This window comes from Chiroxiphia lanceolata, chromosome 2, assembly GCF_009829145.1.
Source record: "Chiroxiphia lanceolata isolate bChiLan1 chromosome 2, bChiLan1.pri, whole genome shotgun sequence".
Taxonomy (NCBI): domain Eukaryota; kingdom Metazoa; phylum Chordata; class Aves; order Passeriformes; family Pipridae; genus Chiroxiphia; species Chiroxiphia lanceolata.
Genome location: NC_045638.1, coordinates 94293499 through 94320916, shown reverse-complemented (window position 1 = coordinate 94320916; position 27418 = coordinate 94293499). Strand labels below are relative to the sequence as shown.

Sequence of the window (27418 nt, the reverse complement as noted above, 5' to 3'; positions counted from 1 at the left end):
TCCAGTAACCTAGTAATGAAACCCCACTCCTCTTCTGCCATACTGACCTGATCATAGCTGGAAGTGCAACCACGAGCAAAGGCAATGGGATGAATCATAGAATGGGTTGGGTTGGAATGGACTGTCAAGATCATCTAGTTCCACTCCCTGTCATGGGCAGGGACACCTTCTACTACACCACGTTGCTCCAAGCCCTGTCCAACCTGACCTGGAACACTTCCAGGGATGGGACATCCACAACTACTCTGAACAACCTGTTCCAGTGCCTCACCAACCTCACAGTAAATAATTTCATCCTAATATCTAATCTAAACTTGCCCTCTTTCAGTTTTAAGCCATTCCCCCATGTCCTATCACTACACGCCCCTGTAAGAAGTCCCTCTCCAGCTCTCCTGCAGCCTCCTTTAGGTCCTGGAAGGTGGTCTAAAGTCTCCCCAGAGCTTTCTCTTCTTCCAGGCTGAACAGCATCAACTCTCTCAGCCTGTCTTCATAGGGGAGATGCTCCAACCCTTCGATCATCTTCATCATCCTCCTCTGGACTCTCTCCAGCAGGTTCACATCCTTATGCTGGGGACCCCAGAGCTGGATGCAGTACTCCAGGTGGGGTCTCACAACAGCGGAGAAGAGGAGCAGAATCAACTCTCCCAATCTGCTGGCCGTGCTTCTTTTGATGCAGCACAGGATACGTTGCTGGCTCCCATCAGCCAACACTCCTAACTCCTTCTTCTCAGGGCTGCTCTCAAGCCATTCTCTGTCCAACCTGTATTTGTGCTTGGGGTTGCCCTGACCCAGGTACAGGACATTGTTCTTGGCCCTGCTGAACTTCATGAGGTTTGTACAGGCCCACCTCTGAAGCCTGCCAAGGTCCCTCTGGATGGCATCCCTTCCCTCCAGCATGACGACCACACCACACATGCTGTCTAGAGATGGGCAGCACTTGCTGAGTCACAAATTAAGTAACACACACAACTGCGACAAAAATAGGAAATCAAACAAACAGCAGCATCCAGAAACACAACGGACAAGTGGGAAGAGAGGGTGATGTCTACTTGAAAAGGAAATGCTGTGAGGAGTGTGGGAAGAAAGGCAAATTGTCCTGTGGGCAGAAGATGCCAGACAACTGCTCTCGGATTTTCCTGTTCCTTTTCACCTCACGCCAAATTACCTGCATCCCCTCCCTCATGAAGCAATGACCGTGATGGTAAAAAAATACCCTCATACAATTAAAGCCCCAGTGCAGCATGACAACAATACCAATGTTATTTGGGAAGCGAGCCTTGCAGGCAAGAGACATCCTCCTATGTGGAGAATTTCCCTGAAGGAGCAATTCCCAAATCCCACATGCATGCAGACCAACGATGACTACGGAAATCAAAAGTGAGCCAGTGAGCCAGGTAACAGTTTCCACACTTTAAACTCTCACCCCGTGCCTGTTCTAGATTAATTTTCAAGTATAGATAAACTCCAGTTAATGCAACATCTGCTGGCAGTGCCTGATGCAAGCAGTCCAGCTGGAGTCTGTATTGTTGGCAGATTTCTCTATATGTGTACAGAAAGTGCTTGTATTTCATTTGCTGATATAAAATGTGCCTTTTGATCTCCATTTCCTGAAGACAGCAAAGGCTGAAATTGTTATCATTACATTGCTACTGCACAGAGATAAAGCAAAGAAGAGGAGGGGATGGAGCTCCATGTAATACATGCTCCTTTTCTATCATCACTCTAATGGGAGAGTTCCTGAGAAATATATATGCCACATGTCAAAAGAAAGTCAGTCAGGTGATGCAGTCCAACAACATATAGAAGTTCCCCAAGGCTGGTACAGTGCAGAGCAAGTTCAAGGCTGCACTTGCTCCCAGCCCACAAGAAAATGCAGTATTCTGACATTTCAGTTCATTTGTTGACTGCATTGACAGGACATCCAAGGAACGAAGAGGGGCTTGTTCCAGCATCTCTTTGCTGAACCACTGGAAAAAGAGCACAACTGGAGTATGAGGTTCTCTGGACATTCATTTACTCCTTCTCTCTATGAGAAATCAGTATTTGGGCATAAGAGAAGGAGATCTAGGCCTTCAGCAATGATGGTAAAAGACATCTGTTTTGCAAAGCAGTGGCCTGTGCCACTGCCAAAGCCCTGCTGGGGAGCACAGTCAGGAGCTGGATGCAGCTCTCTGGCACAGGACAGATGAGCACTCATCAGACTGCAGCTCCAGGTCAGAGTAGCCTCTTTGTCCTAAACCTAAACTGAGGAGACAAGTGGAAGGAGAAGGAAAGCCCGGTTTCCCTACTGTGCCTGCCTGTGGATGTAAAAATCCAGGTTCTGAGCAAAACTGGCAAGAGTAAAATATGCAAGTTTTACTTCTCTGTCATGGAATCATCCCTGTGCTGAGCTTGTAGAAACCTGAGTTAATTGCTTGTCTATATTCTCCCAGTTAAGAAATTAAAGTTTTCCAAAATTCCTTCAATGGGAATATCACAAATACACTAAATCTTATTTTATAGAGCACTGTGGTCTTTTTCAACTACCACACAGTGGCAGGTAACACCAGCTCTAATCTGTTTTGTTGCCGAAAGTTCAGGCACATCATTGCATTTGGGATTACATGGGATCAACACAGCGGGATGCCTGAGACAATGACCCCAGAATCCCTGCTGGCAACTTCCCTGCAGATGGCAATTATGCTCTTCCCATCCCAATGTTGACTAACAAAGAGGTAACTACTGCTGCTGGCTGATTCAGGAAGAAAAATATGTAGTCTCATAAGCAGATATGCATTCAGTTTGGTGTGCCTGCTCCCCCCTCGGATGCCATGGTAGCACAGCTATGAAACCATGCTCTTCCTCCTCCAGCTACATCAAGGCAGCATCCCCAGAAGCATGGCTGAACTGGCATTTTTTAATCAATGCCCAGTGTAATTCACAGAAAGCTACCACACTATTTCAAGCAGTGGCCAATAAATCTTATATTCCTTTTCCTCCACTTTGCTTTAGACATGCTACTAAATGTCAGAGAATTTCTCAGAAATATTTGGGTGAATTTACTAATGCCAGTGCAGCAAGGCTTCATACTCTCGCTGGTGCCATTATTACAGCGAGTCCAGCTTTATGCCTCAAGAGAAGAGGAAATTTACAACAAATGCTTTTTTTAACACTGAAAAATTACTTAAAATAATTCCCCTGCATTTAAGATCATGATCCCAGGATTACTGTTGCATTGGGTGATTGAATCATCATTGTGAATCTAGCAGTTAACAAAAATTACTTGCTTTGGATAACTTCTAAAAATGTAGATGTGTGTCATACTGGTTAGCACAAGGGCTAGTCTTGCCGCCCTGTTAACGTGGTACGTTGCAAAGCCAATCCTTCCATCTCTTAACACACCACACTGCTGCTAAGTCTCCTAGGAAACACTACTTGGATAGACTTCGGACAAATAGCCCTCTTTTCGCTAGTTATTCTCTAACTATGACTCTGCCTTGCTGCATGATCAAAAGTGGTGCTTTACACCTTATCAGAAAGTTGAGATTCTGACATGGCTGCACACCTGCAGGACAGCTATAAAAATAACAGGAGCTATTTATTATGCAAGCAGGTAACAACCACCCACCTGGTTACCTACAGGGATGGACAGGCACGCTGCATTGCAATGTACGGGCACCTGTGCCTCAAGCTCATGGAGCAGGTTGGACATAACAGGCACTTGAACCTCAGTGTCAGTTCTGCTTGCTAGATAGAGCACAAGTTACACACTAATAAAGTCAACTACAGTTACCTATGATTTGCTTTTCCCTTTATTGCTTTGAGAGCTACATTTTGATGCATCATCACCACTCAAAAAACTAGTTTCTGAACTTGTACTGTTAAGTTACATAAGTAAACATTTTGCAGAAAAGTCTCCTGCCTACCAGGATGTCCTGGGTTAGGTGGGAGTTTTGCTGAAGTCACTGAACAATGCAACATTCACTGCTCTGGGAGGTGCAGGAGTATAGAGAAAGAAGGAATCCCTTCTATGAAAATCTCTTGCTAAATGTAGCACAACAGATTAAAATGACCTCAACAGGACCTAATCCTAAAAATCATACCTGTGATGACATTGCCACCATCTGCTGTGAGAACCCATGTGATTAAGAAACAACCAATCGGTTGTGCTGCAGAAACCCAAAGCCACAAGCTGAACTTAATTTCACAATTTCTTTCCAATTACGTCCAAGATGCAAGAATATTATTTTTTGGTTTGAACTACAAATAGAAGGTCTTATCCCAACTCAGTGAAGTGATTGCAAACAGAAGCTTCAAAAATGTTGACATAATTAACACGGGGGGTTTTTTGAGGGTGGGGTGGGCTTTGGGTTTTTTTGGTTGGTTGGTTGGTTTGGCTTTCTGGGGGTTTTTTGTTTGTTTTTTAAATACTTCACATTTAGGACTCGACCTAATGCATCTTCCCCCCACATGGACCCTTGAAAAGTGCTGAGTGAAAACAGATTTTTTGACCCTATCTTGGGGTCTTGGCAAAGAGAACTCCATAAAAGGCATGAAAGGAGCACTAAGCAAAACAATATTTTTCAGAAAAGCTTAAAATAATTTTCCACATTTGTATTTTTTAAATCACTTTTACTACTTTATCTGCTTTTTTTCTCACTAGTTGTTGGGCAACAGATGCACACAGAGAACAAGAATATTTGCAAAATACCACCAAGTGTGTGAAACAAACATACTAAATTTTAAAACAGCAATTTGTCTTCTCCTAAATTCAGAGCACATAAATTGTATAAGCTGTAGCTTTTATCTGCTGCTACTACAATTTCAGAGAGAAGCCTCATCTTTCAAACCTGGGTGCATCTGTCTGTCCCAGAGTATGAAAATGCTTTCTATACAGCACTGGCTGGACCAAGTGCATCAGGTATCAGGTAACTGTCTGGCACATCAACCAGCAAATGCTTTCCTGCGTGTTTCAAGAACAGCTTTTTAATCAGGCCTTCTCCTTATCAACTATCCTACACTAAGAAAGCACCTTGCACCTCAAAAGGGGTCACAGCCCTTGTCAAATGGGGTTGAGGTGCACACAGGACACACACACCCATTTTGCAGCCTGCCTTTGGCTGGCCCAGCCCTGAGAGAGTCGGCTGGTGTGCTGACTCAGGGCTGACTCAGAGGAAAAGTGCTGGGTACTGAATCACCTCTGCTACATCCTGCAGCACCTGGGATTTTCTTTGGGAGTCTCCCAACTGGTATTACCAGGCTTTTAAGCTTTCACTGAAAACAGAATACAATATGCAATGGCTAAAGGCCAACAGTGAGCTTTTAAAAGGTTTCTGACAGAAACTTGAGACAGAGCAAGAGGTAAAGAAAAAAAAATCACTCAGTGCTGGCCAAAACCCAAAAGGAATCTGCCTTGTGGCTGAAGATGACATGAACAAACTCAGTAAAAAGCAACTGCAACTACTTAGATGAGACAGTGAGCACACTGACTGAACTGCTTAACTAGACTCTTAAATGCTAATGCCTTTAGGGAAAAAAATCCTCCCCATCCATGCTACATGGAGGCTGCATGCACTGAGCTAGTTGTTTCTTCTCTTCCTAGGCATCACAAACTCATGCTCCAAGTCAGCATTAATTTCAGGCTAGCTGAGAGCTCAGAAGTTAGGTGCAAACCAATCCACAAGGATTGCTAAAAGCCAAGTGAGATAATGATTTTTTTAATAGTGGAAGTCTGAGTGAGAAGGACCAACAAACTAAGCAGTCAAAAAACAGAGTTTGAATGCCCTGAGTTAGGATTTGGGTGATACTGAAACAAACCCTTCCTCCCTGTTCACTTTGAGGGCCAAGGCGGCTTGTGGGCCTCAGCAGAGGGAAAGTGCCTGGGCAGGGGAGCAGAGGTGGGGAGGGAGGCAGGCAGTTGCATGTTCTCACCTGAGGCCGCTGTAGCATTTGTAGGGGTTGAAGCAGCTGCTTGGTTCCGGGCATGAGCAGGGATGAGGATCGAAGCCAGAGATGGGTTACTTGACAGTTCTGGAGGGGAGGTGGAACAAACACAGTTAGCTCATCATCCACAAAGTGCCCCACATGCAGGTTCAGCTCCTAGGGTTTCCCCCTGTAACAGCAACCTCAGGCAAAACACATGGCCTTGCAAGGTCACGTTACGTTTTCTTCTTTGCCTACCAGCGAGAGGAAACCACAGTGATATTTGGCAAGGCATTCTCCAGAGCAAGACTGTCAAAACTACAAGTAGTGGTGCAAGGGAATTATTTCCTAGAGAAAGACACTGGCTTGAGAGTCAACAAAGAACCAGCCAAGTCTGTTCCTTGTCAATGGCCTGATAATGCTGTTTGCTTCTGAGCACTGGAAGGATTCCCTTCACAAACCCACCTGCAATCAGTCTCAGGGAGAAGGCTGATAACAGTGGTGCTGCTTTGGGCACTGGTTCAGCAAGCAAGCAGCTGGAACAGTTGCTCCAAGAGCTTCAGGAATTAGTTCTTTGGCTCACTCAAGCATCATTTTTTCTCAAGGACCCAGGAACCCAAGACCAATCTCTCACAGACATCTCCTTGAGCGAGGCCAAGGAGAGGTGACATATCCTTTAAAAGGACAGGAAAAGGGAAAGGTAAAGCAAATTGGTCAGCTGGGCATTTTAAATGGACAACAAAATGATGCAACCATTCCTTCTTGGACATTAACCAAGGAAAAAGCAGTCATGTCTTCTAGGCTCCAATTCTAATATAGTTTCAATGTGTATCAGAATGAGAAATAGGCATTTTACAGCCACAACTGTGGGAGGATTAAGGGCAACACATTGTCAAGAACTGACAATCTTCTGGCACCTTTTCAAGAGAATCTAGTGCCTCACAGAAGGTGGGACCGAGCTGAGACAAGACAGGTCCTGTTTGTTTCAGAAACAGGAGTGACTGGCTGTCTCTTGAGAAAGCAACATCCGGTAAAAAGGATGTGAACACTCATCTCACAGAAGGAGATTGATGAGTTTTGGAGCTCCAGGAGGTCATCTGGAGGAGAAATGAGAATAGACAGCTTTTTACAGAGGACCTCCAGATAGCACAGGCTGTACAGAAACCCATCCAAATCACACCACGGGTTCAGCAAGGGGGTTTTGGACCAGTCTCATATTATTTGGGCTCATTTTTGAGAGCCTATCGCTTTTCTTTAATGCTAGTTTTAAACTCGCGGCCTAAAGGGATCAGTAGTCTACTTGGTGATTTTTTTTCTCAGTTAACTGCTACATTAAGTTTCTTTACTGCTGGGAGGACAAGATACAGAAGACTCACGTGTTTACAAGCCTCTTATTACTGCACACTTTGACACTGCGTTTCAGCACTTATGAATGTAACCAGGTTGTTACATTACCTGCAACCCATCCAATCTATTCTGTAATATCTGTTCAGGTCTACCCTAGTCCTCCTAGAAAGCCTCAATATTCAGAGCACTGGTACAAATACAAAATCCTCAATTCATGTGGGAATAATTCAGAATTCATATATTCATAATGTTATGCAGAATTTTCAAATATCTACTTTAAATGGAAAAATAAACTGAAGAATCATGAATCCTAAAGAGTCAAAGTGGAACACCAGTCATAAACTTCAATACTATCTTGCTCTGTGCTAGAAAATGCTTCTCTTTCAGTATTTTTTTCAAATTTGTTTTCCAAATCTGCTATTACTGGGAATGTACTCTTTACCTTGCTCTTTTGAAAGTTTCTATCTCCCCTGCATTATTTTCTGGAAACAATACAGGGCTGTGACCCAAACAAAAGCAGAGCTAAAACGACAGGGAAACCAAATTTGCTACCTTCTGGTGCTACGTGGTGCCTTGAGGATGCAGCTACAGACTGCCAACATTGCTGTAGCCAAAGAACCAGTTGATCATTCAGAACAACACCCTTGCAAGGGCACTTCAACCCCATTCTCATTCCTCCCTCATCTGATGTTGTCAGAACATCTCCTTTTGCAGCACCAGCTGTGGCGATAATACTAGTTTTTTGTTGTGTTTAATGCAAGTGCAACCATTTCTCTGAAGCTACCTTAAACTTTCATAGAGACCAGAAGACTGACCTCGCTCCCATTTTCTCAAATCCCACATTATCTTTCTTGGTATGAAGTTTCTTAAATTCATCATGCTCTGAATGTCTTGACGCTTCACTTAAGAGGAACAGGTCAATTCAGACAAGAAGCAAACAAAGTAAATTCAACTCTTTTGGTTGAAGTTTGTTAGCAGCTTTCCTTGAGAAGTTGTTTGAACTTTTGTTATAGTGTATTTTTGCACCTATCCCATCTGTAAGGATGAGACATGGCAATACTGAGGAAAAAGCTGCAGTCTACAGAGCGTTGAGAATCTCGGAGAATCCTCAGTGATTTCCCCTACAGTATTTGGACAAGCTGTTGAACTGTAGCCTGATTATCCAAATCAAACATGCAACTCAAGGTTGGGTTAATTACAATGAATACTGCTGCAAGAAGGTATTATAGTCAAGGCAATCCAGACAACTTTTCAATATCATGATGTAAACAGAGCAGCTATCACAATTCATTCACAAGACCCAACTCCCATTCACATCAGCTGGGAGAATCCCTCTGGCTTTCTTTTGATCAAATCATACCATTTGCAGCCAGTTAACATCTCCAATGAGGAATAAAAATGAAAATGTCCAGTTTTACTAGAAAATCAGATCATCTTCATTCTCAAACACAAGAAAATAACTAGTGTTGGCAAATGGTGCAGTGCTTTTTTCAGTATCATTACATGTGATATATCAATTCTAAGAATTCCCCCGGAAAATTATTTTTGTATCACGTTTTCTTTGTCACAATAACAAACTTTGCATTCTGTATCTATCTTAAAAAAAACCCAAAAACTAAAGGTCACAAGCCAGGGTCGTTAAAGAATAAACCAAACAAAAGAAAAACACCCCAACCCCCTCCCCTTCAGTAAAAATGTAGTCTGTCATAGAGAAGCATGATAACCATTCCTCAGTGCTGAGTCACAGAAAGAATTTTACAGTCTTCAATGGCCAATATGGAGTGACATTAACTTTTGTGACCCAGCACAATCACTGAAATGGCAATCATTTCACAGATTGTTTGAAAATTCAGCTTCTAAGAGAAAAATTGCTTTCCGTCTTGCAGGCCTAACAGCTACTGAACTGCAGCTCCGTGGCTAGTGGAGATACTTCTTTGGCCAAAATAATTTTTTCAAAACCCAACTGGCATATTTATTTAAACAGTTGTTTAAATTAGGAGAAACATATAGAATGACTAGATAATACTCTCTTCCACAGATCTCATATCTACAATAAAGTCAGCATCCACATGCTCCACAACTGTAGCTGGCAGTCAGAGACTGAGCTTTATCTTCCATATACTCTCACTGCTCTTCTTCTAGACTATGTGACCAGCACCAGTGCCCAGATCAGCAGAACTGACGTGACCTTAATTTCTTTACGAAAATCAGTCCAATGCATTAACGGCTGGATTAATGTTATTATCTCTACAAGTTCTGCCCTTAAGACTCCTGCAGCTACCTCCTACTTCATGGGTTTCAGGCAACTGGATACAGCAAAATAAAACACTCTAAAATGTAATACTGCCTGTCGAAAACAAATGCCATTCAAAACGAAAGGATGTCTTTCTTTACTTTTTAAATTACTACACATGACTTAACATGATTCATTATCCAATTTCCAATGATCTGATCTGTTTCCCAGTTGGAATTTCTGCTCTGGATCAGCCAATTTGATGGGACCTTGCATGGTAAAGACTAGAGAACAAGGACTGCACAGTAGTCACAGGAGGAGCAAAAGCTTCTTGTGTATCTTGAGTTCACAGTCAGGACTGCTGCCTCATGAGACTCACTGCTGTGCATTTATTAATTACAGAGTTCTTGAAATCACTGTGCTAAGCAAGGTATTTATGTATTTTAAAACAACCCTGGTTATTTTTTTGAGTTTGGCTGGTCACCTGCAACACAGCTTATTTGGAAATGCATTAATGACCAGTCTGTGTCCTGCCTTTCCTTTATAGATGGTACAACTGGCACCTGTTGATGACTTGCTTTTTTTATCTTAAGGAAATTGCTCCATAGCAACTATTTTCACTTGCCATTCTCACTGTGCAAGAGGAGAGCTCATCAGCTCCTTAGGATGGGAATAGGAGCTTTGAATTTGCTTGAGCATTAGGGTAGCTTACCTGGCAGCTTCTACACTGCCTGAGGGGAATCAGGGACACATTCCCAATACATACACCTGTTTTTCCCCTATGGATTTTTAAATAGACTCACTGTAGAGCTTTCCAACCCTTTTTAGAAACCTTGTTTTCATGTAGTAGATACGCCCAGTCTTAATGTCATTACAAAACAATCAGAATCAAAGCAATTTCAGAAAGCACAGGGGTGAAGCTGTATTAAGATAGTGGGATCAAAACTACTTTAGCTGCTGAAGACAGCCTTAGAAGGGGGGGAAAAAGGCAATTCAGGAATACATGGAAGGACCTGTAGCATAACTATTAAATTTCTAACAACATACACGGAAATCAGCACAGAGGACAGTGACCTGGGAGCACAAGCTATTTACCTGAACAGTTTAATGTGTCTACGCTTTGGAAATGTTTTAGTATTTTCAATATATTTACCTTCTGCAAGGCGGACACTTAAAACAAGCTAAAAGCATATTTCTAGGCAGCTTAACATATTCCTTTGTACAGATACAAAGCTCAATTATTTTTTTTTTAAATAAAAGGGTTCCACATGTTGAAGGAGAGGGCTCTGTTTCACATTTTGGCAGAGGGCCAAAGAGTTTGAAAAATTATATTGATGCTAACTGAGCCAAAAGGTGTTTCAGACTTTCAACAGAAAATGCACACAGAACTATTCTTGCCCACAGGGTGAGAACTGGCAGCTAATCACTTAAAAAAAACAAAAACCAAAAAACCCCACAACAGGAAAAGTGCTCCAAAATTAATTACTAGCATATTTTTATGCCATACTTATCACATTCTCTGTCTTGGCAGGCAAAACTATTCTGGGGGGATATCAGTTTTACATTTTTGACTTCTGTGGAAAAAAAATACATGAACGGTTTTAAAATTTAATATCAGCCTGGCTTCAAATAAAAAAGTTAGTTGTCCATCATTTTTACATTTTCTAAATGACTGGGTCAATCAAATGCCAGATGAACTGTACAGCACATAAAAGCTGGACACTAAAGCCTCTGTATTTACCTTGCATAACCTCCCTGCCAAACCTAATATGCATTACTACTTTGTTAGGGTGTTTCAGGTATGAAGAAGCAGGATCATCTCCAAATGATAATCTAACCTCCATGGTCCACTGACTCTGATATTTCACACACACAGCCATCAGCTAGGTTGCAGACAGTGAACTGCAAATGTAAGCCTTCTTGATGTAATCCAATAATAACATCCCTCGGTACTTCAACACAAAATTTGAACTGAAGGTATCAGGCATCTGTCCTGTAACTCCAAGTCCTTTTTCTCTCCTTTTGATATGGACAGCCAGTTATGCAACTGCTTAATAACATTAGTCCTGCTCAGAGATTTCTACTTTTAAGGGAGTAACATCTGCATTACAACAAACATTCATCCCAGTACTTCTTCCTAAAGAAGCGATCCTTCAACGCTCTCAGGCTACCTTGAGTGGTGAAATTGAAGAGTGCAGGTTTATCTCGCCCATTTGGTAACTTGACATTTGGGTCCCGTAGTTCATCGAAGAAAGAGTGTGCACAGGCCTCCAGGGGAGTCAGGCGGGCAGTGGGGGTGTACTCCAACAGACGGCTACATAGCGCGATCGCTTCTGGTGGAGTGCGGGGCCGGAAGACCTAAAAGAACAACAAGAAAACAAGCAAGGAGAAAGGGGTTGTCTGGGTATACTTCTTCGTTGACCAGAAGCAAGTCAGCGCAATTAAACCTCTCACTGCCCAGCAAGCTGGAAGAAACTTGCATTTTGTGCTAATCAAAGTCCTGCAGTAAGTATGGGAAAATCCAGTTCCTGGGGTTGAGAAAGGGTTAATTGCAACGTCTTGCACTAGAGTGAAGGTGCAATGCCAGCAAGAGACTTCATGAGAGCGCACTCAGAAAAACAACTTTGAGAATGAAGGGGAAACTCATTCAAAAATCATGATGAACACACACAGGTGCTACCAGCCATGCATATGGGGTGGAGTGAAGGTGGGGAGGAGGGTTGAAATGAGCAGGATTCACTGAATATAAAAATATAATAAAGCCCCACTACAGTTCTGGGTTGTTTTTTTTCTGGCTAGTGCATGAAGTCTTACTAACACAGACTTTTGCAGGCAGGCAGGTCAGATTGTTGCTATGGAGGCTGCTGTTCAACTTTGGAGAACAACAAGGAAAACACGGGTGGGGTTGCAGGAAATGTCTAGCTCCAATTTGCAAGTTACTCCTTCTGCGACCTTTTTCTGGCAAGTCTCTCTTGTAAGTTTATTGGGATAATTCCTGCACATTTGGTACTTGTAAGGACAGCTGAAAATTGCATCAAGAAAACCAACTATTTTACTCTAACAGATTTTTACCTTGAGTGATTACAAAAAGGAGTTCTTCACTGCAGCTTTGTTTTAAACCTCTAAAGACGGTTCTACCCACTGCCAATCACACTCCCATCCTCCTTTCTCATGACATCATTAAGCAAAATAGGAGGTAATAATGTACGTGACCTGGATGGCCTCCTCAAAAGCATTTGCCTCTTGCTATGTTGCAGGTGATATGCAGTTTGGGGAAAAGGGAATAGGATGGGCATGAGTGTTAAGTTCTGATGCCAGCATTTTTGGTGAAAACTGAGCTAATCCAAAATGCCTTTGCACCAGTGCAGGTGAACTCAAGCCACGCAGCACCAAGGAGCAAGAAAAACAAAAAAGGCATGACATGGTAGTTAATCACAGATGAGGAACTTGCATAGGCACTCCTTTGGTAGGTTTTAAACCAGACATATATGCTCTTTTGCATGAGAATCAAACACAAATGTCAAGTTCTGCAGGGACTGAAATTTTATTCCCTTGGTGCCCATCTGGGTCAGGAGCATTAACGTTTGCTGCAGTGTGTGCTGTACTAACTTGTATGGCAAGGAATCCTGACTCAGGGAGTCAAGGAGCCAGGTATAAGAAGAGCTGACTTTATTCCTACTATGAGGTTATTGCAAAACAAACTGAAAATGTTTTTGCACAAGGCCTATAATGACAAAAAGGAAGGCTTTAGCTTAACGCTGCTGGCAGAGAACCTCTCCTGACCACTGTGCCATCTATGCAGGGTCATGTGAAGGGGCAGCAGAAGCTGCTTTGTGCCTGCTGCCTGCAGAGCTCGGATTGCTGGCCACAGCACACAGTGGATACAATTATCACTCCCAAGACACGGCCTGACCTGAACAAAATCTAAGGCTGTCTTCAATTAAAAAAAACACCAGCCAACCTTGTGGCTTTCCCTCCCCTCCGCCCCCCACCCCACAGTGAGTAGCACAAATGAGTATGTCTTGAGGTAAACCCACAGAAGTGAAGTTGTTTTATATTTAAAATGAGATAAAACTACTGAGGTGTCCCTCATGCACCTTAGCAGTGATACTTTAACAGGACTGATTTACCACAGCTTGAAACTTAAGTACTTCACTCTCAGCTGTGTTTTTTCCCCTCAGAACAGCTCACATGACAGCCACTATAGCTTTTGAAAAGAAAACCACTTTTTTTTCCTTAGGTAAAGACCATAAGCCAAGCCCTTATGTTGAGCAAATTAGTAGGCAGTCAGTCACAAATCTGATATCTGTAAAAGGAGTACTTGCTTGTCCACTCTTAAACTCCTCATTTTCAAGTTCGTGAAACCCTAACATGTTTTCTAAACCCCTGGTATGAACTGCTCAGCCTGCCTTTATATCTGGAATTAAGTCACTTGGGATAGACAGTTCCTGAATTCTGCCCTAACTGCTTCAATCCAGGAAAGGGGGGGGGGGGGGGGGCAATGAGAAGGCCTCACAGGGCCTTCCCCTGCAACAAGTGGTGACTACCACATGAAGCAAGTTACAGGTCTGTGCCCATCTCATCTCTACCATCTTGTGTTACAGCATTTGCCTGGCTGCTACCTCACAGATGCGGTCTGAACTCAAATATTCCACTTCTAGCATTTTGCTTTTATTGTTTTTTTTTTACAAAGCTAGGCCTAGTAATTTGAAAAAATGTTTAAGTACATACCCGTACTCCTGAGGTGAAATGTCCTGTTCCTGACGAGTCCTAAAGATGATAATGCAGTGAAATAATCCAAACAGGGGGAGTCAATCCAAAAGAGAATAGTCCAGCAAGGAAAAATATAGCCAATATTATAAGAAATCCATGGTGTGGGGGACATAGTAAATGTTTATACAATTAGAAACTTTAAACATCAGTCTCCATAGCAGCAAGTCCAACTTCACCACAGTGTATGCCAAAAAATTGATTGTGCAATGGTGAGGCATAGTATAGAAACATTTCTATATGAAATTTATGTTCCAATGCCAGTGCATTTACTAAAAAAATAAAAAAAATTGAAATCAAAACTTCAACTTGAACTAAAAGGGTAATTGAAATTCCCAAAGAATTTTCAGTCCTTGGTCCTGGATATAAACGTCCACAGAACCACGTGGCCAGATTAGTTTGTCTCCAAAGGTTCATCCCACTTGCAAATCTGTCTCAGACACACAATGTAAACTTTTGGGTGGTTTTGGTTTTGTTTTGTTTTTTTTCAAAAAACCCAAACCCCTAGCAATTTATAATTTGTGTTGAAGTCAAAGTAAAAATCAAAGATCTGTACTTTAAATTTGGATACTTTTAATTTGTGTGTGCTATGAGTACCTCAGGCCGCCGCGGATTATTCTCCATTTTGGATTGACTTCCCCCGCCACTGGATTTTGTTTGCTGGCATTATCTCTTTAGGATTCTTCAGGAACTGGACGTACCACCTCAGGAGTGCGGGTATGGACTGAATTTCTTTCTATTGCGGGTTTATTCCCCCTCATACCCGTCGCACCCATTACTTAAGAAATTTTTTTCCCCTCAATTTGTCCCTCCCACCTCCCTTTTGAATAATGCCCTAAGAAATAAAAGCCAAACCCTCTGCAGTCTTTTAGCTCTTCCCATTCAACACAGTTCCACCGGGAAAGCTGCCCAATTCACCCACCGAGAACTACGCGAGCAGCTGCCGCCCACGGCAACGGATACGCCAGCACTTCCATGCCACGGGGCATCGATGCCAAGGCAATGCTGGGCTGATGCTCTGTGGTGGAAGGGGTGGGAGGACAGATAGACAGTGGGACTCGTGAGCCATGAAGCCCTCGCACGTACGTCTCAGCAGGAGTTTAAAGTCTCTGTAGTTCTCAGTGAGGGAATCAATTTAGTAAATAATCCGCGGATTATTTTTAGTCTGCGGACTAAAATTTAGTGCACGGACTAAAATCCGGCCCATCGGAGCAAAGTCTGTCTCGGTCTAAAATACATCTGGGTGAAAGCAAAAGAAAATAAAATTAAAAAAAAAAGAAAGAAAAAGGAGAAAGGAAAATTAAAAAAAAAAAAGGAAAAAGCTAAGTGCACAAAGTGTTTGGGCGGACTAACATTTAGTATGCAGACTAAATACGGCCGGGCAAAAGGCACAGCAAGGCCACAAACAAACAAACAAAAAAAAAAACCCAACAAAAACAAATCAAAAATAAAACACTGACAGGAACTTTTAAAGCAATCAGATACTACCCCACCGGCGCAACAATTCATTTTTCTAAAATGAAACAAGACCTTATGTAAGGCTATTTGTCCACAGGAGGGACCGAAGGCTCAAGTTTTCATTTTAAAAAATGAACCTGTTTTGGAGATAAACAAATGCAAAAAAAAAAAGGCTTTACATACAATATTCTTGAAGGAAAATTTGCACTTGAATAACTCAAAACCTCTTGTTTCTGCAAAGCAAATGAATTTCAGGCTGAGACCCAGGTTGCTGGTTTTTGTTTGTTTGGGATTTTTTTTGGATGAGCTACAAAAAAATCTCTTGAATGATCATGTCAAAGGGAAATGCTGACTCATCCAAAGCCACAGCTTTTGGTGCTTTTGTTGGTTTTCCCTCCCCCAATAAATCTATACCTCACCAAAAAGCTGAGGGACCAGTGCAAGTTCTTTCTTTGTTCAGGCATGCTGGTGATGCTCAAACACAGACAGACCATAACAGCTAGTCAGCAGACATACTCCTCTCTCCTTTTCAAGCTGCACTGCTATCAGTGCAATTTTTTTTAAGTTACTCCCCCTTTATTTGTCTGGAACTACTACCACCTTCAACATTTCAAAAACGATTGCCAGGCTTAAATGCCCCCGGTGCACTATGTGGCTCTCATCTCCTAGTGACTTGAATTTAAATGAAGTCTTTGTGCACCAGCAGAGTGGTCACATTTTACCTTACTAATCTGAAATAGTTCCTACCAGTGTAGCAGAGTTCATGCCCCTTCTGAATTTTATTTTTTTGCACACATGGAGAGACAAAAGAAAAAGGATGGAAAGCACAGAATTCTCCTATTTCACTTCACTCACATCAGCATTCAGCTCTCAAATAAAACCACATGGGGCAAGAGCTAAGTATTGTTTTACCAGAATAGTTGCTCTGACTTTCAGTTCATTGACATTCTTCAAACAAACTTTCCATGCACAACGCGGAGCACGTCTTGGTCTAATTAAGCCCCAAAGCCAAAGCTTCACAATGTGACACCAAGGTGCTCTTCCAGCCAGTGTATATTAAAAGGCATGATTTCATGCCATCAACCACTGTGCGTTTTGCATGCAGACTGTGAATACTGCCCGTGTGCTGTGCTCCCTAAGAGAGCAGAGGCTTATGAAAATGACATCTGTTGCTAACACATCAAGTTGGTGACACCATGGTTAAAAATTTCCTCACCAGCTTCAGACTCATGCACTTTGCCAAGAACCACCCACACCACCAATTCAAGGCTGACAGTCTGTGCACATCTCCTTTCGGTTTGTAAGCACATTTTTTATGGCACATGAACATTAGGTAAGAGAGAAAGCTCCTCCCTTCAACCAAAAGCTTGTACTGTTTACAAGCAAAGTCACCAGATGTAGAACACAGCCCTCAAATCAACTTTTTAAAAATGCAATCACACAATACGATTACTATGACCTTAGGCTAGGAAGCAGTATTTTGATCAAGTTTAACACAATAAGGCTTATGATAAACGTGACACATTCACAAATACAAAAGGAGAGGGAAGAGACACAGAAGACAGCAATTTATGCACTGGGCTCTACCTGACACAAAAAAACCCAAAGCTGCATCAGAAGTTCTGCCCTTGGGACTGGTCTTATTCCAAAGGCCTGAGAATTTCAGATTGGGATTTCTGAAATATGACATTTGGCTATTTTGACGTGCATAAAATCTACATGATAAAAATGAAGGTTAAAAAAAGTTTACAAAAGAGGTACTGGTGTTGGGAGTGATTTAAAAATATATATAAGCCCTCCAACTTCCATCTCTGATTAATCAATCTCCCTATGTTTTTCTCTAAAAAGCAGGTGGGAAACAGTAAATGCCTTATTAATCAAGAGTCCCAGTCAGATGGCACTTAGACGGGGGAAAATGAAATAAAGAGAGAAGGGTTAAGTGGCTTACAAATGAGCCAACACAGAACTGGGAACAGGACCAGGAACCTGTCTCCAAAGCTACTTCTTGTTGAGACCACACACTTGTTACTGGGCTCCTTCCACTGAGGACCTGGTAGAGAAAAAATGAGCTAGCATTTATTACCCAGTGCATGTGCTCTGCTTCTATCGAGCTCTAAAGGAAAGCAACAAAGCTAAGCAGAACAAACAGCTCCCCTTCTTCTGAGACAGAACTCCCAAAAATATATTTCTGAAAGTACTCTCAAGACTCCCTGGGACAGCAGCTATGAACAGCCTAGACAGATGTGCTGCAATGTGATGGCTAAACAGATGGTACATTTTAAAAGACATGTTAAACTTCACATTTGATTTCTGAGTTGCACTGATGGAAATCAATTCTTAATATTAAATTAGTGCTCACTCACTTACTGTTAAGCGACACTTTCTTTACTGCACACAAATTGGGCAGAGGCAGGGTAATTTACCACCCAGAAAACCTGGCTTGTTTTCTTATGCTTTAGATGGAGATACCCCAATTCCCAAATCTTCGTTTGCGAAGCCTAACCACGATGGGAGATGGAGATAAGAGATTTACACTGTCAAAAATCATTGCTACTACAAAAGGAGCTGGCAAACATGAAAATGCCAGAAAAACTTGGGTTTTTTTCTTTTAAGTTAGTCTCCTGCAGAGCTGTTTCCACTCTTTGCTTCGAAAGTCATTACATGCCAAGTGAAAAACAGAACTGCATTCTTTATAAAGAGGTCAGGGCATGGTTTCACAACAGGCACAAATCACCTCCAGTTCGTGCTGGAAAAGACAGTTCTGCCCTTTTGGCCATGCACATCTGCCCTTGTCTCAACACCTGCAGTCTGGGCTGAATGGTCAGTCAGGTAGAGAAGGTGATGCAAATCCTGAACATTTGTGTTATTAAAGAGGTTTTTGCTACTACGCAAACTGTAATATGTATCAGGAATATGCAGGTGGGAGGTAGAAAACTGACCCTGCTCCATGATGAACTCAATGCCAATAATGAAACTGCAACCAAAGAGACATCTCATCTCCGTTGTACCTTTGTATCTCTACAAAAGATCAGACCCCAATCTCAGAAAGAAGAGTTTGCATTTTCAGCTTGAATTCAAGTGCAAGTCCACTGACAAGATTTCTGACAAAAGTGCTTTTGCTTTCTTTTGTCATCAGTCATAATTAGAAGTGACAAAACGAGCTGTCTGTTTATCCATTTCACTGTTTGGTATTCTTCCTTGAATCTGCAGTATGAGCAGTCACTTTGGAAGCATTACAAGCAAAACAATCTGCTTAAGAACTAGACAAGAACAAGGAGAGCAAGAGTAGGACAGGATGAAGACATGAAACTGAGTCTGGAGAGTGGAAAAACACGCTCATGAGAGAGATCATCCTCTACATCCCAATCCCAGAGTGTGGGGAAGACGACAGGACTGTCTGATATAAGCACAGAAATAGTCAAAGTAAAGTGATTAGTATGCTAATACACACACAAAGAATACACACATACACGAGGATACAGAGATTAAAATATTTGGTAAGTATTTTATAGTATTAGCAGAAATTATTTCATAATACAGGCAGAAATACAGATCATAAAGTCAATATCCAAAGCTACTCTATAATACAGCCAACCATGATTCTGCACAACCTCAGCTGTAGCCAGAAGTGGCCAATTGCTCTGGCAAAGTGCTAGAAGGGATGAGCTACAATCTCTAGTTTCATCTTAGACACTGTTTTCCTCTGCTGAACTTGAACACAGACAGAAAAGCACTTTGAACAGTATAAGTACTGAAAAACAACAACAAAAAAAGGAAGTGCTTACAAAGCTGGGAGGAACCCTGCCCTAATGTCCCACAACTTCATGGTGAAGGTAAAATGCAGCAGAGAAAAGTCCTCATGTATTCATCCACAAGAGTGCAAAGCAGAAGGGCAGAGATGCTCAAAATCAATCTAGACATGACAGTTTTTCTCCCTCTCTCTTCCACTGCCAGAAAAATGACTCTTGTCTTTTTCCATCTCAGTGCTGACTTGAAAATTATTAGTCCAACACCTATTCAGCTACCATAGATTTGGGGATGGCAAATCAAGCCATTCTCTTTAGTACACTCAAATTTATCTCACCAGAAGTATATTTAAAAAATGCCTACATGTTTGAACCATCTTGCAAGTATTTTCAGAAGATCAGAAACATATATATATATATATATATGTACATATTTCATTATACTGCCATTATACCGGCAAACATGTGGCAGTATCCTTGGGTGGGGGGGAAAAATACAAACAAGTAATTTCCCCCATGCAGAAGGGGCTTTAACTAAGTACTTATATTACATTTACTATGATCTTAGTCAAATGAGATCCTTTACTAGCAAGGGGAAAGGCAGGCTATCACAGACGAACATTTTACGTATTTCTGGAAATAATCACAGCACCTTCTTTGTTTGTCATCACCCCAAGGATTTGAGATCTGAAAGCAGCTTCTGAGTAATGCTAGGATAAAGGCCAGCTGTAATGGTAAGAAATGTCCATCTACCACAAGCTCATGAAGTCTGGATACAGACCTTTTGTCAGCTGTCCCTCTGTCTCTGCCCCCTCCAAAAGGGCTGGAAGCTTCAGAGAAAGCTCACTGCCAAAGCTGAACTTCAACAGCCCTGTGATTTACAACCTTGCACTTGATCCCAGATTTTCTCCTTGGCCTTCCTGTCACACAGTTATATGCTATAGGTGAAGCTTAGTCGGAAGAAGAGAAACAAGCATAAAGATTAGTAGCACAGATCAGACTGCACTTCCAAGAACAGAGAAGGCTCAAGGAGTTTAGGTGGCTGAAAGACACAAGCAAAAGTCTGACTAGTAAAAATGACAGTGACAAAATCTTCAGAAAGGATAGTAACTTTTATTTGATGAGTTGGTAACACTGGCAAAACTGGGCAGGTTTTCTGACCCAAGATATACTTGAAGACATGACTGTGTGTCTAAAAGCCTATCTATTTTTTTCTGACTGTTATCAGTCAGTCAAAAGCTATTCACACCCCTGAATTGCTTCTCTTATAACATGATGTTACTTACTTCACAGAGCAAGGCAGACAAGCCATAGGATGCGCCTCTATTAATACAAAATGTGAAGTGAAAACAAAGGGAGGTTTGGGTGAAAAGAACAGCTGCATTACTAAATTCAACACACTGGTATTCTGAAGAGGATCTCCTGGCCAAAGAACTAAAATGTTGTGGATTCCTCCTTTTAAGACTGAGGTTGTAGGGTTGGGGTGCCAGAGGAGAGGAACAGAGAAGTCCTGTTTTGGAAGAACGGTTTGAAAGATTCCTGGAAAGTCTGGATTCTCTTTTCTTTGGGTAGCCAGGGACATGCTGAACTCCCATTGTCATCTGCCTCATGCACATAAACTGGTACAGGTGCTTGGGCAACACAGAACCGTACTGGAGATTAGAGAGAGGCCTCTGTATGTTTTATAACAAGAGATTCCAGCTCTTAAGTTACAAAAGTACTTCAATCTCAAATGGTCCACAGATTGAAAACCAGTCTGCAAATAGTCTGCACTGTACTCTCATATTGTTGCTGTAGCACGGAAAAATATTTTTTAGAGGTTTTTTGACTTCTTTCATAATCTTTGAAGAAATGGTTAAAGATTAAACCTTGTCAATTTGAGATCTCTTTCTTCACACTACTACATCTCACTGACTATCAATACTGTATTAGGATGATACCAATCCACTTCTACTAAAAAGTCTAAGAAGGATCTATGAAGGGAGACTTCAAACTTCCACAAAGCTTGTGCTCAGAATTCCAATTTCAGCCTGAAACTTACTGAATCTGCGATACAATATTCCTTCATGGACTTGTCTATATCCAGTCTTTCTCTGGCTCTTTGAAAAACCCAGAATTTATTTCATTGCACTATAGCACCAGCCACCATTCTTCTTCACCTAGCACGTAACAGCAAATGTAGCAGATTACACCACCACAGCAACACTGAGTAGGAAAGTAACATACTTATGCCTGTCAGAAATATCTAAAAGAACAGACCAGAACCAGATACATCCAACTACAGTCAGCACCACAGAATTTCAGATGCAACTTATAGATACTACAGCTTCCAAAGAAAATTCTTAATTGCCTTCTACACGCACTTTTGCAGACCAAGAAAGTTCCCTGAAAACAAGAGCAAACCAAAGACCTTACTTTTGTATAGATTACTGGCCTGGAAGCAAGCAGTTACAGACTGCGTACTGGGCATCTCCACTGCATGAAATTAGGACCTACAAAGTCCTCAACTTTGACAAATGCACATTATATTAAACACCACAAAACAACAAGGAGAATGCTCTTGTGTCCAAGAGCTTATAGCTGGGAGTTACTATATTCTCAGTAATTCTTTCTCAAACATGCTGAAAACTAGCTGCTTGGAAGATTTTCCACACAAAAAACATCTTTAACTTCTGTCTGCTGAATCCTCTGGTCATAACTACTCCACAAAAATAACGACCTTCTATCTAGTGTAATCTTCAGTAATTCTTTAGCTTAGATGGCAAGGATTTGTGCGCCTTTGAAGTGGCAACCTAAAGTTCAAGTCCTGTTGTAAACTACCTGTAGGACTATAGTTACATACACAGTTGTAACGAAAAAAAACCCGAACCAAACAACGAGTAACAATATTTGCACTTTCACTTCTTCAGTCCTTCCTTTTCTTTCAAAGTCAGAGCTCTAAAGAAGTTTTTCCTCACACACCTTCCAATTCTAAGATACATAAGCTCCAAGAGGATTGCATATGCTCACTAACATGTTATCCCAATACAACTGGGTAAGAAACAGCAATTCTACATATTACTGCTAAAATCTTTCACATCTCAACATGCTCAAAATGTCGAAAGGGAAGGATCCTGAGAAGTAATACACTGAGAAGATAAGCATCGTTACCAACACCATGCTGGATAATCCATTTTGTTAATTTAGCATTTGCATAATAAGTACAGATCTCATAAATGAAGTATCATGTAACCCAGTTGTAATCAACTGGTTTAAATCCTATTCTACACCCAGCTGACATCAGGAAGAGCTGTGTGCAGAATGACTTGAGAATGAGAAGCTACGCTGCAAGCACAACTCTTCAAAACTAATTGTGCGCTAATGGAGAATGCAGATTTGATCTTCTGGTAAGCTCCTCTCAATTCTTTGTAATTGACTTAATTTCACTTGTGATCCTTTACAACAACCCAAAAGCATTCTTTATAAATAGAACGAAGTCTCAGTCTTTTCTTGAAGCCTCCATTTGCCAAAAGATCTCTGCTGTGGTCTAACAGACCATCAGGTGCACACAGATGATTCTTAAGACTATTCAGGCATAAGATGAGTTGCACAGATCAGATGCTTAACTCCGTGTTCTACAGTACATCTCTGCACTTCTACTCCACTGCATATTAATTTAACCCCCTCTAATTCAAACATCTTTAATGCAGGAATTCAGATGCAACGCTAATATTCAGTGCTACAAGGTTTTTGGACTTATTTTTGTGATTTTTATCATGATGCAATTCAAAACTGAAGAGACTGCTCCCAGAGACTTCTGTCTTAATTTTTTCCCTTGTTAACATAAAGCCTTGCTGGATCTACTGAGCTCCCATGCTATTATACATCACTTAACCAAGACACATAAAATAAGTCTGATATGGAAATGCAAACAAGGAATTAGTGGGGAAGAGGAGAATTCACGTGGTACATGACTCATTGGAGAATCTGTCAGAAAAATACTGACATGTAGTACCTGCCCTAACGTGTACCTATCGTGTACATGGTCTCCTATCAACTAGCTTTAATGAGTTTATTCAGAGTTTCTACCACAACAGAGCATTTGGTCCAAAAGAATCTGACCTGACCATGTGTTCAGCTAGGAATGCAATCCTTCCATGCACAGATATTACTTTCTTAGCAGAAGGAAACCTGAGCGTTGAGATATGATGAAAATACCCTATATCAGACATTCCTCAAGCAGCAAAAATAAAACATTAACTACCCAGGCTTCAATTGTTTAAGACACAATATTTAATTTATTCCACACCCAAGAGGCTAACTAAATGATTGTTACTCTGTCCCAAGTCAAATATTCATCATTCCTTGATATGTGGAAGACTGATTAATTGTGTAGCAATATATTTGTTTCCATGCTAGCAGCTTCCTTTTGATCGTGGAGGTTATAATACTGTCTGCACGTACTGCATTGGTGTCTCCCTGTGAAATCTAGATAATAAGAAACCTTAAGAAGTAACGCCAAGAAAAAACACCCCCCTCAACAGCAAACCTACAGGAGTACAAACAGAATATTATCTATGAGTGAAGCAGTTAAAACAGTGACTGTCAGCCCTCTTCACAATATGTAACAGTATTACAAAAGTGTCATATGTATCACTGGAACATTTTCTCATTTCTGTGTGACTTCTGTGCACATCAATTTATACCATGACAGGATGTAGATATATTGCAATCTGCTATAAACACACAGACACCATTGTTAAAACAAAAAATAACCCACCTATAGGCAACCTCAAAAACTCCAGACCAATATACATTACAGTGCACTCCTTCAATACCGTCTTCTCCCCAGCTACATCTAAAGTTTGCAGGTCCCCAGCTTATTCAAAGGCACCCAGTTTAGACTGAAAACCACCAAATCACTGACCAAACTGAACTCCTTGAATTTTTACTTTGAGCCCATGTCTTTATAATTCAGATCATATAGACTCACCTTAGTCCATGGATGTGCCTTAATCTGAGGAAATTTGAATTCAGTATAGTTTGGATTCATTTCTCTAATTTGCTCCCTTGTAGGCGTTCCCAGAACCTAGACAGGAGAGAGAAAAGAAGGCAAATTGTTAAGATACGCTTCATATTCATACAGTAATGAAGACTGAAGTATAACCTATCAGACATTAAGAAAACTGAAGTCAAGCTGTGTAACTAGTAAGTTAATATAGGCTTGAGAGCAAAACAACAAAACTTTTGCTCCCAGGAGAGGGAGGTCCCCTCTCTGGGCAATCTGCTCCAGTCTTTGATCACCCTTTACAGTAAAAAAATGTGTTCTACTCTGTGCCTCTGCCACTTGCCCAGTCAGTGGGCAACACTGAGAAGAGCCTGGTTGTTTCTTCTTCCCTCCCACCACAAGGCATTTACAGACATTGATGAGACCCCCTTGAGCCCTCTCTGCTTCAGGCTGAACAGTGCCAGCTCTTGCAACCTCTCCTCATCTGACAGATGTGCCAGTTCCTTCATCCTCTTAGTGGCCCTTGCTCCAACTTCAGGAGTCACTTGCTGGCAATTCAGTTCATGCTCCAAGTCCAGTGTCGAAAAATTAATTATCTCCTACACTTTTCACGAAATTCAAGCATCTTTCTCAAACTTACTGATATTTCAATAGGGAAGAGAGTTCACTCTACATTGTTATAAAACAGTACCACCAAACACATTCACGCGTTGTAGTTCACTGCACATGGCTGATTAAGGATCAGACCAGTAGCACAGACTGATTTTACAAGCCATGAACAAACTTATAAGATCAGCCAGTTACTGCTGAGCCAAGCCAGACAGGTTCTCCCCCTTACCCTACAAACAAAACTGTGTGGGTTTGGGTGGTGTTTCCCTACCTCAGTATTTCCACATGGAAGACAGACTCAGTTTAAATCTAACCTGGAAGCATCTAAAAGGCATACCACCCCTGTTTTACTTTCACCAAGTTGTATTTCTCGTTCCCAGAATCTGCACAATGTTATTTATAGATGCAAATCAGTAACTGTATGAGAAATAACACAACTGCACATCTCTTTGTAGGGGTGGATATATTTTGAAAGGATTTCAGAAATCCCTTGAGGGAACAGGCCAGACAATATGGCATCAGTGCTTTCTGTTCGGTTAGCACTAAGTGTCAGAGCGCCATTGTCTTCTAGCTATATAAAAAAACTTGCAAAGTATGTTCAAGAAATCCTGTTGTTTTCTGCTTGCACCCAGTTGCTGGGCATCTTTTTGCTCTGCAGAGAGAAGAGGAGATGGCAGAAGGCAGGAGTTGATCCTCTGTGCTGAGCTCACGCTCACCTTCCTATTGGAAACCTGTAGCCACGCTAATCTGGCCCCGTGATAAATCTCTTGCCATACAGATTAGCATAATGTTATCACCTCATCTCATCAGACTGCACTGTCACCACCAGGCAACAAATGATCCACAATGATGTTAGGCACTCTGTCTTACTGGTTGATGGAGAAATATCTGGTTACAAAATCAGATATCTGTGTACATTTTCATACTGTTAGAAGAGTGGAAATTACAAAAATGCACTCTAAAAAGTCAGGTAAAGGGTAAAAGAGCAAAGTAATTGCTGTTGGAGTAATTTGTGCAACAGAGAAACTATTATCAGGTATTATGAATGCAACTTGATATCTCTTTGCTATTTAAAATATGAGTTGCGTGACACAAACTAAAATCCTACCCACAAAGCAACCTTTTAAATAAAGAGTAGCAGCAGAAGAAATAAACCCTTTGACTTGTTCAGACAGTTGCTTCTTGGATAATGAATTTGACCAACAAGTTGTACAAAACAAATGATCACGTTTTGTACACCTTGGCATTCGTGGGGATTTAAAACCCTAAGAGTCAAGGGTTCCTCTCAGAGCTGACACAGAAGGGTTTTCTGGGTATATCTGAAAACACTGGTTTTGTTCAGGTGGTAAAAAAAGAGGGTGTTTGCAGGATTCCATACATTTTGCTCAACTTTCAAAGGAAAAAAAAGCTAACAGGAAAACGTGCCCTTTCTCTGCTCGTTTTCTGTCTGGCACCCACCAGATCATCAGCCACACAGCTCCTGCCAAGATGGTGCTGCTCTCAAATCTTTGATGACCATCACTCTCAAAGCCTTCCAATTCTAAAAGATGAGGGGATTTCACATCCCCAAATATTATTTTCATCCTGATTCAGGATAAATGTAATTTACAAAACCTTGGAAGTTTTTTTGATTACTTAAATTAACTTCCTGAAAACCGACAGGCAACTTGCTCTCTCACCATTTCTAGAAGCTGTTTTCATGCCTCCCTCATATAAACAGGACTTTTTTAAAAGCATGTTTACCTTCTTTACCCCTTTCTTCCTCAAAAAATTCCTTTAACAGCTTTTCTGAGAAGAAGCAAAGAGTAGATTTATTTTTAATATAGCCAAAATTCATCAAACTGGTTCAGTTGCCAAGGCTGCTCAGAACAGGAACCCACACAGTGCAAGTATATTTAAAGAATGTCTTTTAGCATCAGAGAGAATCCAGATAAGATAGGCAAGGGCAATTTCATGGTAGAAGCCACAGACAATGTCTATTCACACATTTCACTAGAAACACAGCTGTGAATCCAGATGATGTAAGGGAGCAACAGGCATCTAAGAAACAGCACTTAAGGTCTCATAAATGATTAGAAAAGAAGGTACTGAAGAGGGATCATGGTGGCTGCAAGAAGAGATCATCTGGCCTTTCAGCTACACAGCAACCTTTGACACATGAAATAACTGTACAAAAGGAAAAGTGACTTATATTAGCTACTCAGTGTATTTACTTTGTTCTCTCTGGATTGTAAAACCAGATTGCGCTTCCAATTTGTACTGAAAGTAGATTAAAGGAGGAAAAAAAAAGAACCACAAAACAACACATCCTGAATCCCGTCCTAAAACCAAAAGGGAAGTAGACTGGAAGAAGTGTTAACGACTGTG

The 27418-nt window shown here is 41.3% G+C and overlaps 1 protein-coding gene across 2 annotated transcripts in view; it reads right to left on the bottom strand.

The window, feature by feature from the left end:
* The window catches only part of GSK3B (glycogen synthase kinase 3 beta), a 153294-nt gene that overhangs the window by 6514 nt on the left and 119362 nt on the right, over positions 1–27418 (bottom strand). The window contains exons 8-11 of one of the 2 annotated variants that reach the window (XM_032681081.1): positions 24428–24523; positions 14213–14251; positions 11653–11839; positions 5911–6009 (exon numbers count right to left, since the gene is read on the bottom strand). In XM_032681081.1, coding sequence (XP_032536972.1) covers positions 5911–6009; positions 11653–11839; positions 14213–14251; positions 24428–24523 — 421 coding nt within the window. The remainder of the gene's footprint in view (positions 1–5910; positions 6010–11652; positions 11840–14212; positions 14252–24427; positions 24524–27418) is intronic. The other variant, XM_032681082.1, reaches the window with a different exon arrangement.